This window comes from Pogona vitticeps, chromosome 3 (genome assembly GCF_051106095.1).
Source record: "Pogona vitticeps strain Pit_001003342236 chromosome 3, PviZW2.1, whole genome shotgun sequence".
In the NCBI taxonomy this organism is placed as follows: Eukaryota; Metazoa; Chordata; class Lepidosauria; order Squamata; family Agamidae; genus Pogona; species Pogona vitticeps.
Genome location: NC_135785.1, coordinates 45275775 through 45289728, shown reverse-complemented (window position 1 = coordinate 45289728; position 13954 = coordinate 45275775). Strand labels below are relative to the sequence as shown.

Below are 13954 nucleotides of genomic sequence, written 5' to 3'. Positions count from 1 at the left end.
CCTTATTTTCCAGACTCTTTGCCTAGTCCCCACCGTTGTCCTCCCTAAGTTCCTGTAAAATCATAGCTAGATTACCTAATAGGCAGGAGAAAACTGTAGCATATACAACACTGCAGGCTATGTACCTCAATGACTGGATCATATTCAATACTACCTTCTTGCCTAGTTTCAGTAATTCAACCTGAGTCTGGGTTATTGTAAGTGGTGCCATCAATCACAGGGCTGAGCCTTTTATCAATTTATTTGAAGGGTGAGTGGCAGACATTTGAGCAACAGACATTATAGTTCCCCTGCCTTCCTCGACTTAAATGCCGAGTATAAAATCCAAAGAGTAGATATACTGTATATCTGATACTGGTCAGTGAGCTGTGATTTCCTGCCTAACAACAACAACAACAACAACAACAACAACAACAACAACAACAACAACAACAACAACAACAACAACAACAACAACAACAATAATAATAATAATAATAATAATAATAATAATAATAATAATAATAATAATAATAATAATAATAATAATAATAATAATAATAATAATAATAATGTATTTTTCAAATACTGAGTCTAAAGGAGTTGGGGAATCTGTTCCTGCTATTGTCAGGTTGGGAACCTTTCATATTTCATATTACAGCTGATAATGCTGGGGTTTTGGAGAAAATGTGAGTGGGAGGAACCTTTCTAGTCTGGGGTGTCTATCAGTCTATCCAGAACTAACCAATTGTTTCTTCCCTGACTCTCAATTCAAAGAGAGTCCCTCCTCTCTGCTGAGTCCACCCCCCCATCTATTTAGTCTGTTGGGGTCTGTTGCTGAAAAGAGTCATATTTTTCAGTTTGCTCTTTGTTCTATTCAATTGTAAGTAATGATATGTTTTAGTCTTTCTACTATAAATGTATCTGACTGACTTAGTGAGACTCCTGTTAATGAGAAATTGCCAGTTAATGAGAAAAGGCATTGACTAATCTGGGAAACTTGAAGTCATTCGGCTCTGTGAATCCCTACACTTCTGTTGTGCAGCTAGTAGAATTTAACCAGGAAGTACAGAACTCTGCAATAAATTGTCATCGTCATCCTAGAACTGCAGAGCTGGAAAAGACACTATGGATCATCAAGTGCAACCCCTGTCAAGGAGGCACAGTGGGATTTGAATTCCCAACTGCAGCCAGATAAGCACTATAGCTATCTGGCAGTTATATTCCCAGCTAGGGTTGCTAGGTCAGCTTCAGCATCCCATTCTCTGAAATTCTAGGGCCAATACCTGAGAAAAGGCCCTTGTAGTGTCTGTCAAGAAGGCATCTTACACAACAACTGCAAAAGAATATGTGTATCTACATGTCTGTGTGCTTGTAAAATAAAATAATCCATGAATAGTGACATTTGCAGTCCATGCCATGCCTTTTTCTACGTGGCAAAATGGGCACAACTGCATGCACTCAATGGATCTCTTCCCGGCTCATTCCTCTTACTCCTTCGCCTTTTGAATTTCAAAATGACCTAAGTGAAACACATAGAAAATACTTCCATATTGAATTAGCATTGCTGGTGTCAGCTGGGAATGAATGAAGGTGGGCACCTAGCCGTTAAATTCACTTCACGGACAGGGATCAAACTTCCTCCTCACCCAGCCTTCCTTCTCTAAAGATTTCACTAAGCACAGTAATTCCATAAGACCAATCAGGGCTCTGGGAACCTGCAACCCTACTCCTGGCCTAGGAAGTTGATAGCACAGCAGTCTAATATCGGTTTGATAAAGGGGACATATTTTGGAAAACATGCACAAAATATGTTCATAGAGCTTTTGGTTTTTCTTCCTCAGATTGCCTACCCCAAGGAAAAGGTTTGGGAATTGGAACATAGCTTTCTAGTCTACATTCTGCAGAGCAGGCAAGGCAACGTTAGTTCACATGAGGGGGTATAGGGTTTATATGTTTCTCCACTGCATGTGTTGCATTCACTCATACTTTTGCTTCACCATTTCAATTCGAAACATTATGACATAGAGGGAGTACAGCCACACCCAAGCTGTTCTTGCTTTTATTTCCCAGCAACCATAACACAGATCATGCACAATGATTATAAATCTAACAATAAATGATACCTTCCATTTGTGATAGATTTCCATTCAGCATCTCCAAAGTATGGCTCAGTAATTAGAGAAAGTTTTTCTGATATTAAAGGATCCCCATGTGCTGCTAATACACAGCTATTTCACATTCCAGTATATTCAATTTTTTTCGTCTCTCACACTTTGCTCAGTTTATTAGACTTTACTGAAAAAAAATGGCCAAATTCCTGTTGGGTAGATTCTGCCTGCATAATGGGAATGATGTCATCAGCAGATTGCCACTGTTTAAAGACTTCCTTTTTCAGTTTTTGGGGTGTATGCAACTTTGATTCCTTGTATGCAAGCTGAAATCAAAAAGGAAGTTTTGAATCAGTGGCAATCTGCCATTGAGGATGACATTCTTTTTTCATATCAGAGCTACGCAACAGAATATCAGCCATTATTACACTATTAGGATTGAATGTATGTTTTTTTGTAGAAGGATAAGTATTATCTGGAAGTTGAGTCATAGCAACTGGACTTCTTTCTTATTAAGTTGAAACATTTTACTACTCATCCAAGTAGTTTCTTCAGTCTGAAAAGAGTTGGTAGGAGATCCCTGATATAACCTCCATGTTGGTTTCACTTCCCCCTGGTCTGAATAAGCTCGTTAGAAGGACAAAGGGGGTGAGGGATAATCCCACTTCTGCAGTCCTTCTCCACCCATTGTCATGGGTTGTTAACAGCCATTAACAGTGGTCTTTCTGGTGGATGTGGTCCTGATCTTTCTGGGGATGGATGAAAGGGTGGCATGATAAATAAGAAACAGATTGTGTCTAAGGCCTCCACCCCTGTTGAGTGAGGTATTTTCTATATGCACATGTATGGCCTGCCCAACCCATCTCAAACCACCTTTCTTCTCAGTCCAAAATGAATACATCTTGGTCATCAAATGAGTGCCCTTTGCCCTTCAAATAAACACTGCTGATTGTGGTCCTGTGCCATTGCCCCTCCTGTGCTGGGCCATTTTCCTGTTTCATGGCTGTTTAGTTTCTCCTATGTAGAGCTCCAAACACTGCACTGAGCCGCATATACTATATTGCTCCTGTTGCGTTTTGGTGTCTGGTCTTTTAGGTGGATGAGTCTCTGCCTTAGTGTGTTTGTGGATTTGAAGTGCATGGGTATGTGGTGTTTACCAAAAATCATTTAGAGCTTTTCAGACACACCCACCATGCAAGGAATGATCAGGTTCTTCCATCAGTTCTGGGTCTCAGGCTGTTCCATTGTCCTTCCAGGTTAGGACATTGCCTTGACTGAAGAAGTTACAGTGGGGTCTCTACTTAAGAACGTACCTACTTAAGAACAATTCCACTTAAGAACAGCTCCATTTGCTAAATTTTGCTTCTACTTGAGAACAAAAATCCAAGATAAGAACAGGAAAAAAAAACTTTTCTGCTCTTTTTTTAACCTTAGGTCATCTTAGGTTAAAAAAAGTTCTCCCCCTAGTGGTAGAGTACGTATTAACCAGCTTTGCATTAGTTCCTATGGGAACGAATGCTTCAATGTACGAACGCACCTCTACATAACAAAAAAAACCAGCCAGAACAGATTAATTGGTTTTCAGTCCATTCCTTCAAAATTAGCTTCGTCAGAAGTGCTTTTAACACTGTTCCCTGACCTAAGGGGAAAAAAAGAAAAAATCCCCCTCTAGTGGTAGAAGGCGGAATAGCAGCTTCCCATTAGTTTCTATGGACGGAAAAGAGCAGATACAGATTAAATGGTTTTCAATGCATTCCTATGGGAAATGCAGATTCTACATAAGAACTTTTCCACTTGAGAACCACCTTCCAATATGGATTAAGTTCTTAAGTAGAGACCCCACTGTACTTGGATGAGTAGTAAAACATTTCAACTTAATAAGAAAGAAGTCCAGTTGCTATGACTCAACTTCCAGATCACCTCATCTGGATGACTGAGAATCTTCACAGATGTAAGGATGGATGTTCTATGAGCTTTGAGAGGATAGGTCACTCGATGAGACCTGAGTCTGCCCCGGGTCACTGCCACTTGCATGCCCCTCTCTTATCATGGGAGTTATGTAGATGCATACTTTGTAACAGAGATCTGGAAATGTACACATAATACTATAGATCTGGGAACAGAGATGGAATATATTCTAAAAGGTGCAGAGTGCCCAGCCCTTATCTGTATGTCCTTTATTTGGGTTCAGAGTTGGTTGTGGGGGGCAGGGGTCCTCATACCCTTGTTACAAATTAAACATATAGAAAAATGTCCATGGTTTTAGATTCCTGCTTGGAACTGGTGGAAGAAAATGAGTGTGTTTTATCATTACACTTTTAAAATCCTTCGCCCTCATCCCCTTCAAATTATCTATCAAATAGGGAACAGTTCCACTTGAATATATCCCAAAATAAATTTAGTTTTTTGAAGCCCTGGAGAAAAGTTGGAAAAAGTGATTGATAGCAGGGTTCCTGACACTGTTTATCTTCTCTGTGGCTGTCAATCCTAGAACCATAGGAAGGTAACAAAAACAATTGATTTTACCCCAGGATTTGTACAGCAAACTGTCATCGTCCTCACCCTTATTCTCCTACTCTTTGTCAACTCTTGATTTACTGATGGAGCATTGCCCAGCATATGTCAGCACAATGGTAAAGCATGACCAAAAAGATGGTAGTCATCTTCTCAGTATCACCGACCCCTTTTTGACAAGCAGCCATACAATATCTAAACCAAGTGGAATCATGGACTTGAATTTAAGCTAAGATGTTCAGCCCGTCTATTTTGAAGACAGAAAAGCTTGTAGGAAATTGGTAATAGTTTATTTAACTGTTAATTAGCCTCCAAATCTAATATAGTTTCATTTAAGCTGGGGGGGGGCAATTTTTTCATGGTTAGCCTGATATTAAATTGCCACTGAAGTTTAAGTTAAGCAACTAAAATAAAATCTTTCCAGAAGAAAGTGGAAAATCTCACCCTTTATTTCACTCCTATCCCTTCCCCCACCCTCTGTCATCCCTGTTCTAAGCTTTGGAGTGAAGGAAACTGCTACACTAATTTTTTTTAAAGACCCTGAGTTCCATATGGTCCCATAAATAGTCTCAGGCAATCAAAATTCAGTTTCCTGAGTCAGATGAGCAGCTTTAATGTGGCTGAAATCCTGATGCTTAACATAGGAAGTCACACTAGAGTAGTCCCACTGAACGAGTGGGGATTCAATGAGACAATTTATGTGTGAGTTCCATTGATTCAAATGGGCCTACTCCAGCCCCAACAATATTTTTTTTAGAATTGGAGGGGGGCAAATTTGGAGCCAGAAGTGATACACACGGCCCATACCTTAAGCATGGTGTTACAAATACACAACACTTTGTTCACAGTGTTTGGAAATACTGTGGAGAATGGGTCAGTGAGTATAATCCTGCTCTTTTCTCCATGTGTTGACCGGACAGAGGTGCATAGAGCTTTTACCTAAACATATGTTTCATCTGATCATAAGATTAGTGCAACATATACAAATCCACTGAAGTCCCTCCCACCAAATAGATGCAAATCTCTGTTGAAATTGATTATTGCCCAAGAGTAATGAGCCTGCTCTTGAAACATACAGAATTTCAATAGAAATTATGGCCACTGAGTCAACCTGAGAACTTCAGGAATGCGCAACTGAAAAGCTTCACCTAGCAGGAAATGCACTGAAAAGACAAGGACATACTTTTGTTATGCCAGAAAACACAGCACCCACAGATTGCAATAAATTTATTTATTCCTATGACATGTAACAACTTGGAAACTGAACAGCTGGCACCTCAAATTGGAACATTTTAAAATTAAGTCTTAACGAGAAGAAATAAAAATCAACAAATTGTCTTTTTTATATATACAGTACTCCTCTAGTGAGGCATACTGTAAATCAGCTATATAACAAGAGGCAATAAAAACAGATTTTATTTACTACTACACTTCCTGCTACTAGTGATCAGGCAAAATATGGAAATTAATTTCTTATTCCAGACACACATTAGACATCTCATAAACATACATGCATGGTTACCTACAAAAGCCTAACTGCAGAAAGCAGTACACTGGAATACGCCTCCATTACAGGCAAATAGCAACTGAGTTTGCAGCTGCAATGGCAGGGTGAAAAATAAGACAGCCTTTTCTTTGGAGCAGCACTACATGTCCACTACAAATGCAGTTTTGCAAAATTTGCTCCCAATTTGTTTCCACACAACTAAACTTTACATTAAATTTCAAATAATATAGGTAGGATAACAATAAAGCACATGGATAGAATGGGGGGGTGAAGCTTTCACTTTCCCATTCCCCCCAAATCATAAACGTAACAGCTGAAAAGACGACAAAGTCTGCCCCCATTTCAGATCATAGGATTGTTTAAGTGCCAGCTCCTCCCCCCCCCTTGGTTAAAGAGGATGTGTCAGGGAGGGGGTTAACTGGCACAGAATTCATGGCCTATGTCTCATCTTGTGGTCGGGTTCTAAAACCGGTGATGGTTCCCTCATTTTGGCGGGAATAAGAGTCGGAGACGGTTTTGAATGACAACTGCCTCAGTTTTATTAACATCAACTTCTGCACTAAAAAAATTAAATGGATCGAAACAGCTTAATTCCGGGATCGTCTTATAACTCACGATCTTTGCTTCTGGGGTGAAAATGTCACTTCTCACATAGGGGCTGGACCAAAGCGCTCGCGGTCGGTTATCCCTCTCAAGGGGGTGCTCCTCACTGCACATACTGTCCCAAAACAAGAGTGTCTCGCCCAGTCCCCTTCTGGTGGTGGATTGCTGTAGGAGGAACTGGGATTCCTCCCTCCACTTTGATTGCGGGGGTAAACCACTACTGTCCATTCTAGTGGTTTCACCCCCTTTCTTTTACTTCTAGGCAAGCCCGAATCAGGGAGCAATCCCCCTCCTGTCTTTAGAGTGGGAAAATCTCTCAGTAAGTCACAGACCTTACTGGACGCCTCATCACTCCCTTCCGTTTGTACCACAATGTTTTTGTACCTTTCTCTATCTTGTCAGTTTCCACTCTGAATTCCCACACGTCACCCCACTCTTTTATAACCTCCTCCCACACTATCAGATCTTGCTCCTCCCCTTCATCCCCTTCTTTCTCTTCTGCCAAGCACACCTCTACCGCCTTTCCCTCCTTCACTTCTTCCTCTATTTCTACAATGACGCCCTCTACACATCCACATGCCTCCTCCTGTACATCTTTGGCTGAGGATGGCTCACTAGCCTCCTGTCCTTCACACATCTATCCAACTGGAATCTTTGACACAGTCCAGCTGCACAGATATACAAGATCTACTACCTAAACCTGGACAGGAAACAGATTTCTAATACTGTATTGGAGTTACTACTATGGCATTTATAAAGAAACTTGTCTTCACTTCTGCATGATGGTGCACTCCCGTGAAACGCAGTGACAAATGGAAAGATCTCTCTCCTCTGGTTCATTTTGTGTCACACGCAGGACACAGTTGCCGTTAACATGACTAGTGGTTAGCCTGAGGACTCAAAAGTCTCTACTTCTTCTGTCACATCAATGTATCACTGACTATTGGCAATGTTATAGATACATGCAGTTAAACTATGTCCTATGTTATTTTGTCATGAGGATCTTAGAAACACAAATCTTTTCCTTGGGGTTAGTTATACTTAGAAAAAAAATGTTTTTTTTTCTTTCAGTGTATTTATTTTCCTGAGCTTTGTCCTTCTTGTAGGAGGAGGTTATAAATTACTTGATTTAGATATCTTGTTTTTGTGTGTTGTCATATACAATGCCCAGTTCATGCACCGGTCTGGAGACTAACAGTCTTGTGGCATCCCCATGACAACAACAAACAATGATGTAATAATGGATGATGGTGCAATATTTCAGTCCAAACAATTTCTGAATGTTGGCCATTAGGCTCATTTTAGCAAAAATGGAGCGACTGAGATAATATCCAGAGTTTGGGAGTAAAGCATTTTTGCTTGTTATAAGTCCCTTTTCTTTGTAATGAGGGTATAATGAAATCACATTTCAAAATCAATGTAACAAATGAATATAACATTATTCTACTGATGCAATGTGTAAGGTGTCCAATTACTTTTAGAAGTTTCTTCTTAAAGTATTTTGATGGGAATTTTTCAAGTTTTATTCTATTTCTTATTGATCTTATATCTTCCCCCTAGAATAATACAGTGGACCCTCTACTTAAGGAATTAATCCGTATTGGAACGGTGGCTGTAAGTCGAAACGTCTGTAGGTCGAATCTCCATTGACCTACAATGCATTGAAAACTGATTAATCCCACAACTGGCAGCTTTTATTCTATTTTTGTTCCATTTTGGTTTTTTTCTGGTCTGTAGGTCGATTCTCCGGCTGCAAGTCGAATCTAAATTTTGCAGCCAGAGAAGTCTGTAACTTGAAAAGTCTGTAAGTCGAGCTGTCTGTAAGTCGAGGGTCCACTGTAAAAAGTTAGGGAAAAGTAAAGCAAGTAACACAATGGCTAAAACCCTGTTGTGCAGCTCTGTGTGCTAAACAGGGATGACAGCAGCAGCAGTGGCAAAGCGCCAGTTATTAAACGTGGTGGTCACATGACCCAAATACAATAGGACAAAATCACCCGTATCCAAAATTGCCCAAGGAAACTTTTTAATCAGTGGCAATTTGCCACTGCTGTTGACGCATCACAATCCTGCATGCAGAGCTGTGCAACAGGATTTCAGGAACTGTGTAGGTTTTAAATAGTGAAACAAGTTATTAAAGCAAATTGCCCTTTAAACCTTCCAATAACCCTAGAATTATTTTAAAAGAGTAACTTCTTAAACTCCAGCTGTGCCACAAAAAGGCTAGAATATTGTTGCTTAGTGTAGTCAGGCATACTAGAGTAGGTCTACTGAATCAATAGAGACTTGGGGAATCAACATATCCATATGTTCCATTGTGGAATGGGACTACTCTAGTTGGGACATACTTTAATGTAGTAAGTCACAACTAGAATAGGCTCATTGAATCAATGGAACATATGGAGATGTTGACTCACTAAATCCCCACTGATTCAAGCACAACTTAATATGCTAAGCAACAGGATTTTAGCCAAAGATGTAAAACACTGAATACTCATTTTCAGGCCTTATTAATTGTTCTTCATGGAACAATCTCTCAGGATGATTTCTGAGGCATATGTGCCCTTTTGTCAGACAATGTTTTCACTTACTTGTGCAGGGCGCTTCTGATGGATCAAACTCAGCACGGTAGTAACCATTGCGGCAAGTGCAGATGGGAGCTGCTTCTGAGGTGGAACGACTATTAGCAGGGCACTGTGTACAAACTCCAGCACCCTGGTTGGCCTTGAACATCCCCGCTGGGCAAGCTGGAAGAATATAGGAGAGAGAGAAAGAAAAGGTGTCTAGTTTTCCTCTGTATACATGGATGAAAGATACAGTGATTGAATTTTGTTTTGTTGTATTTAATCAGTGCAGTTTTAAAAAAGATTACTCTGTGACCAGAATAAACCTATTGAACTAACTGCTGAACTATCACTTACATAAATGCCTTGCAATCAGACTTAGACTAACATAGCATTTAGCATTGTTGTAGAAACAAAATGTAACAGGAAACAATACTAAGCCACACAAGCTGAAAAACAGAATAGATATGATTAGCCACAGATTTACTTTTCACCATGAATTATCTGCAGAGTTTATAGCTTTTCACTTTGCACCTGTAACATTATGTATGGTGTACAGAAGTACAAGCAACAGAAGCAGGGAAGTGAAGTTTAAAAGGAGGAACCAGAAAAAGGGGAAAGAGTTTCATTTTTGTACAAGTCAAGGAGAGAGCAGGGAGCCCTGTCACATCTCTATCAGAACCTACTTCACTAAGGTACACTGTCTACCATGTCTACCATGTTCTCCCCAAAATAAAACAGGGTCTTATATTAATTTTTGCTCCAAAAATGCATTAGGGCTTTTTTTCAGGTGATGTTTTATTTATTTATTTTCATGTACAACACTCTACATTTATTCAAATACAGTAATGTCATCATCTTCTGGTTGCTGCACAATGCTGCACACAATGGTGGAGAGTGGGGTTTCACTTAACTAGGGCTTATATTTGCTTTCACTTAACTGGGGCTTATTTTGGGGGTAGGGCTTTGTGGCAGATTCCCACGTCACTCCTGTCAATCACATCGGAACCTTATTTGCATGAGCCAATGGGAGGCCAGGAGGGGCGGGGACAGAGTCTTGAGAGTTAGTCAGAGGTGTCAGTTAGGGAGAATCGCTTAGAGAGAGTGAGAGAAATGAGACAGAGAGATTTGCAGAAAGAGTTAGATAGTCAAAGTTAGAAATGAGAGTTGTAACATGTAAATACATAAGCTGCTTAAATTGCAAATAATTAAACAAAAGAGGACATTTCAATGATTGCGATTCTGAGTAAATAAATAAGGAACACCTGTAACTTTAATAAAAACTTCCAACTGCTGGCAGCCAGGGTTTGAATAAAATAATTTACATTGTGCATAAAAGAAATCCACTGGTGGCAGTGAAAGAATGTCACCAGCGTGGACCTGTGGTTTGTGGGAAACAAACATGGCATGGGGTAGACGTCACAGGCTTATATTATGGGCATCCTTAAAAATCATTGTCATCATTTAGTCGTGTCCGACTCTTCGTGACCCCATGGACCAGAGCACGCCAGGCCTTCCTATCTTCCACTGCCTCCCGGAGTTGTGTCAAATAAGCCCTAGTACAATGAAAAATTGTACTAGGGCTTATTTTCAGCTTAGGTTTTATTTTGGGGAAAACAGGGTATATTATGGAGAACATTACTCCTTGATTATGCAAGTAAGATTACAGAAAACAATACTTGTTGATGTGCATGGTGATATACAATAAGTGTTCAGGTCTGCTCACCCCTTCTGCAAATCACCACTTAGTTTTTCACCCCTAGTAAGCTGCAGTTGCTCACATCTAAGTACCAAATGGCAAACCACTCCAAGTGCAGTGAAAGACTAATGGCAGCAAGCTTCCATATATGGACATGTTTAGCACAGGCCTTCATTATTATGAGGATTATTGCTGACTTCAGTCGTTATGAATAGGTCCATACTTGGGGGAAGGGTGGTAGCCCTGAACCCCTTCATCATTACATTCATAATGTAAAAGAGGGAGAGCCCGATCTATTTGTATAGGCTCTCCACATAAGTTATTTGAAGGCAAACAAACAAACAGCTTCTGGTTCATATGAAGAGCTTTCAAAGATGAGACAGTCTCCATGTGATGGAAGTGCAAATTTAAGGGGCAAGGCTAACATACCTCCTGATTGCATGTGGAATACTGATGGCTTCATAGCAACTGAATAGTCTTCACAACAACTAAATATGTACTCATTGTTTTAACCACTGATTAATCATTATGTGCCATCAAGACAATCCCAATTTATAGTGACCCTTCTAGATTATTCTGAGTGTAAAATATTTCAATGTATCAGTCTTTCCTTTTGGTGGCATTCTGGGAATGTGAAGCTATGGTAACTCTTTGACACTAGACAAGAGACTGATGGGGAGCACTACATTGGGGCAGGAATAATAAATTTATTGAGCAAAAGCACCTTTATAATTACAGCTCTCTCTCTATAGAAGGCAGATCCATGTGTGCAACCATCTAGAGTGTTGGTGTGACCCTCTCTGCTATTAAGGAGCAAGTATATCCCACCCACATTGAAATGGGGTGAAACAATCTCTTGATTTCTTAGGAAGCAGATAATTTTCTCTGACAAAAAACAACAGTGGTTTCCAACCTTGGGACCCCGGATGTTCTTGGATTGCAACTCCCAGATCCCTGGCCAGCACAGATAGTGCTGAAGGCTTCTGGGAGTTGCAGTCAAAGAATACCTGGGCTACCCAAGGTTGCGAATTGCTCTAGCGCTACAAAATATCATTCTTTAAATACTTGCTCCAGCATATATCTCATTCATAGTATGATTTGCAGCATCCTTCAAATTGTCCCCACAGACAGCACCACCTCTTCGTAATATTCAGCTTTGAAACACAACCAGTTAAATAACATCTTGAAAAATTTTGGTCACGTAAAAATTTCCAAACTGGACTTAATAACTCCTATTTTGCACTTGTCTTCCTAAAATCACCATTCAAGATGCCCTTGGAGGTACATTAGATCAGTAGATAACGTTTGTACCTTCTTTTCCATATTACTGAAAACAAGAGTTATTGCTTACTCAGACCCATCTCTGGGACCCACTTGCAACATATCTGTAAGTTCTGCTTCTGGCAAACTGAGAAAAATATTTTGAAGGTTGATATATGTTTCATATCCAACTACAAAACTAACAAAGATTTCTGATTATGGGCAGGTCAATGCCTTCAAACAGATGCAACTTTGTAGAAAACATCATTAGCTGCTGGTGTTCACTCATTTATTGTTTTTTCTCCTTTATCTTTAAATTTGGAGGGTTTTGAGTCAAGCTTCCATATTATCTATGCAAAATTCATGTTATCAGCCCTAAACTTTTCAAATAAGAGCATGAACAATAAGTAAAAAGAAATATATATTTCAACAACAGCAATAACATGTTTGGAGTTTCAGGGCATATTATCCGGGCAGTGCTGTTTGGCAAGAACTGGACAGCTGACCAGCCACCATATTTCCTGTAGCTTCAAAAATTGGCTCTAGCCTCAGTCCACTTCTTCTCATAAAACTGACTGTATCATAAACATCACTGGTGTTTACAGTTTAATTGGCATTTTTGGCACAAGAGCATATTTTTGCAGGCAAAAATTAACCAAGCCCAGGGGCTTTTGTGTTTGAAAGAGCCGTTTCTAGGTTTCTATCTCTAAGACGCTAATGTGGAATGATATACAGTGGGCAGAGGTAGACAGGATATTTGTTTTAATGAGATGGGTGAGCTGAAATGGACTGTTGACAAGAGTCCGGTGTGAAATCTCTGCATAATAGCTAGTTGTCTCTGCAGCAGTCTGAGGGTGGGAAGTGTAGAAGCTGAAATAAATTTATAAAGCTAAAACAAAGTTAAGAAGCATTAGCTTGACATGGAATTGTCTCATCTAATCATAATGATGGATGGTGCACCATTAAGGACAGAAAATCATACCGCTTATTCTCACTTACATTGTTCTCTTTCCTCTGATTGGCTGTAGGTGTCTGATTTGCATAATCATTGAATAGTAATATAACTTTGCATGCAGAATATCCAAGCCATATGACAGCAACAAAGATGGCTTATGAGGCTTCCCAACCACTGTCATGACAGGTAAGTGCAATAACAGGAATAGCGGCAGGAGAGAAAAAAGAAGCAAGAGATTATGTGGAGAAATGCTTCTTAAATCCAGCCCTCAGCTGTCCCAGTAGCTCGTTTCAGGTTGTTTTTCAATACGTTTTCATCATCCATTTAGAATGCCTCAGCACTCATGACAATAAACTGAAGGGCCTTTTGATTATCTTCTAGTAAACTGTACCCAGGGCGAAAGTATTTCTAGGACACCTCCGAGTTTATTCATCCAGAAGCTAGCAATTAAATCATAAATAGGAAGCCCTTCCAATGAGAGAGATAATAATGCTTTAATCCTTACAAGCATGAGGATTCATTAATCAGCCGCTCTTCATGGTTCGTGATCTTATACACAAAGGAGGATGTATGGAGTATTTCTTGCCTCAACTTACAAAAAAGATGCACAGCCTGGAGCTGAATTACTTCTATTCCGGTTTCCCCTTAAGTATCCTATGTATCAGTTACAATGCAAATGGAAAACAATGGATTAAGGGAACTCTAGGACAGATTTCAGAACTACGTTTTTAACTAGATGCGTAATTCAGTAGGAAAGAAAATAGG

General features: G+C 39.8%; 1 protein-coding gene across 8 annotated transcripts in view; it reads right to left on the bottom strand.

The window, feature by feature from the left end:
• Positions 1–13954, bottom strand: part of EPHB1 (EPH receptor B1) — a 436605-nt gene that overhangs the window by 111953 nt on the left and 310698 nt on the right. For all 8 annotated transcript variants that reach the window (XM_078389291.1, XM_020786358.3, XM_078389288.1 and 5 more), the window contains exon 4: positions 9303–9458. In XM_078389291.1, coding sequence (XP_078245417.1) covers positions 9303–9458 — 156 coding nt within the window. The remainder of the gene's footprint in view (positions 1–9302; positions 9459–13954) is intronic.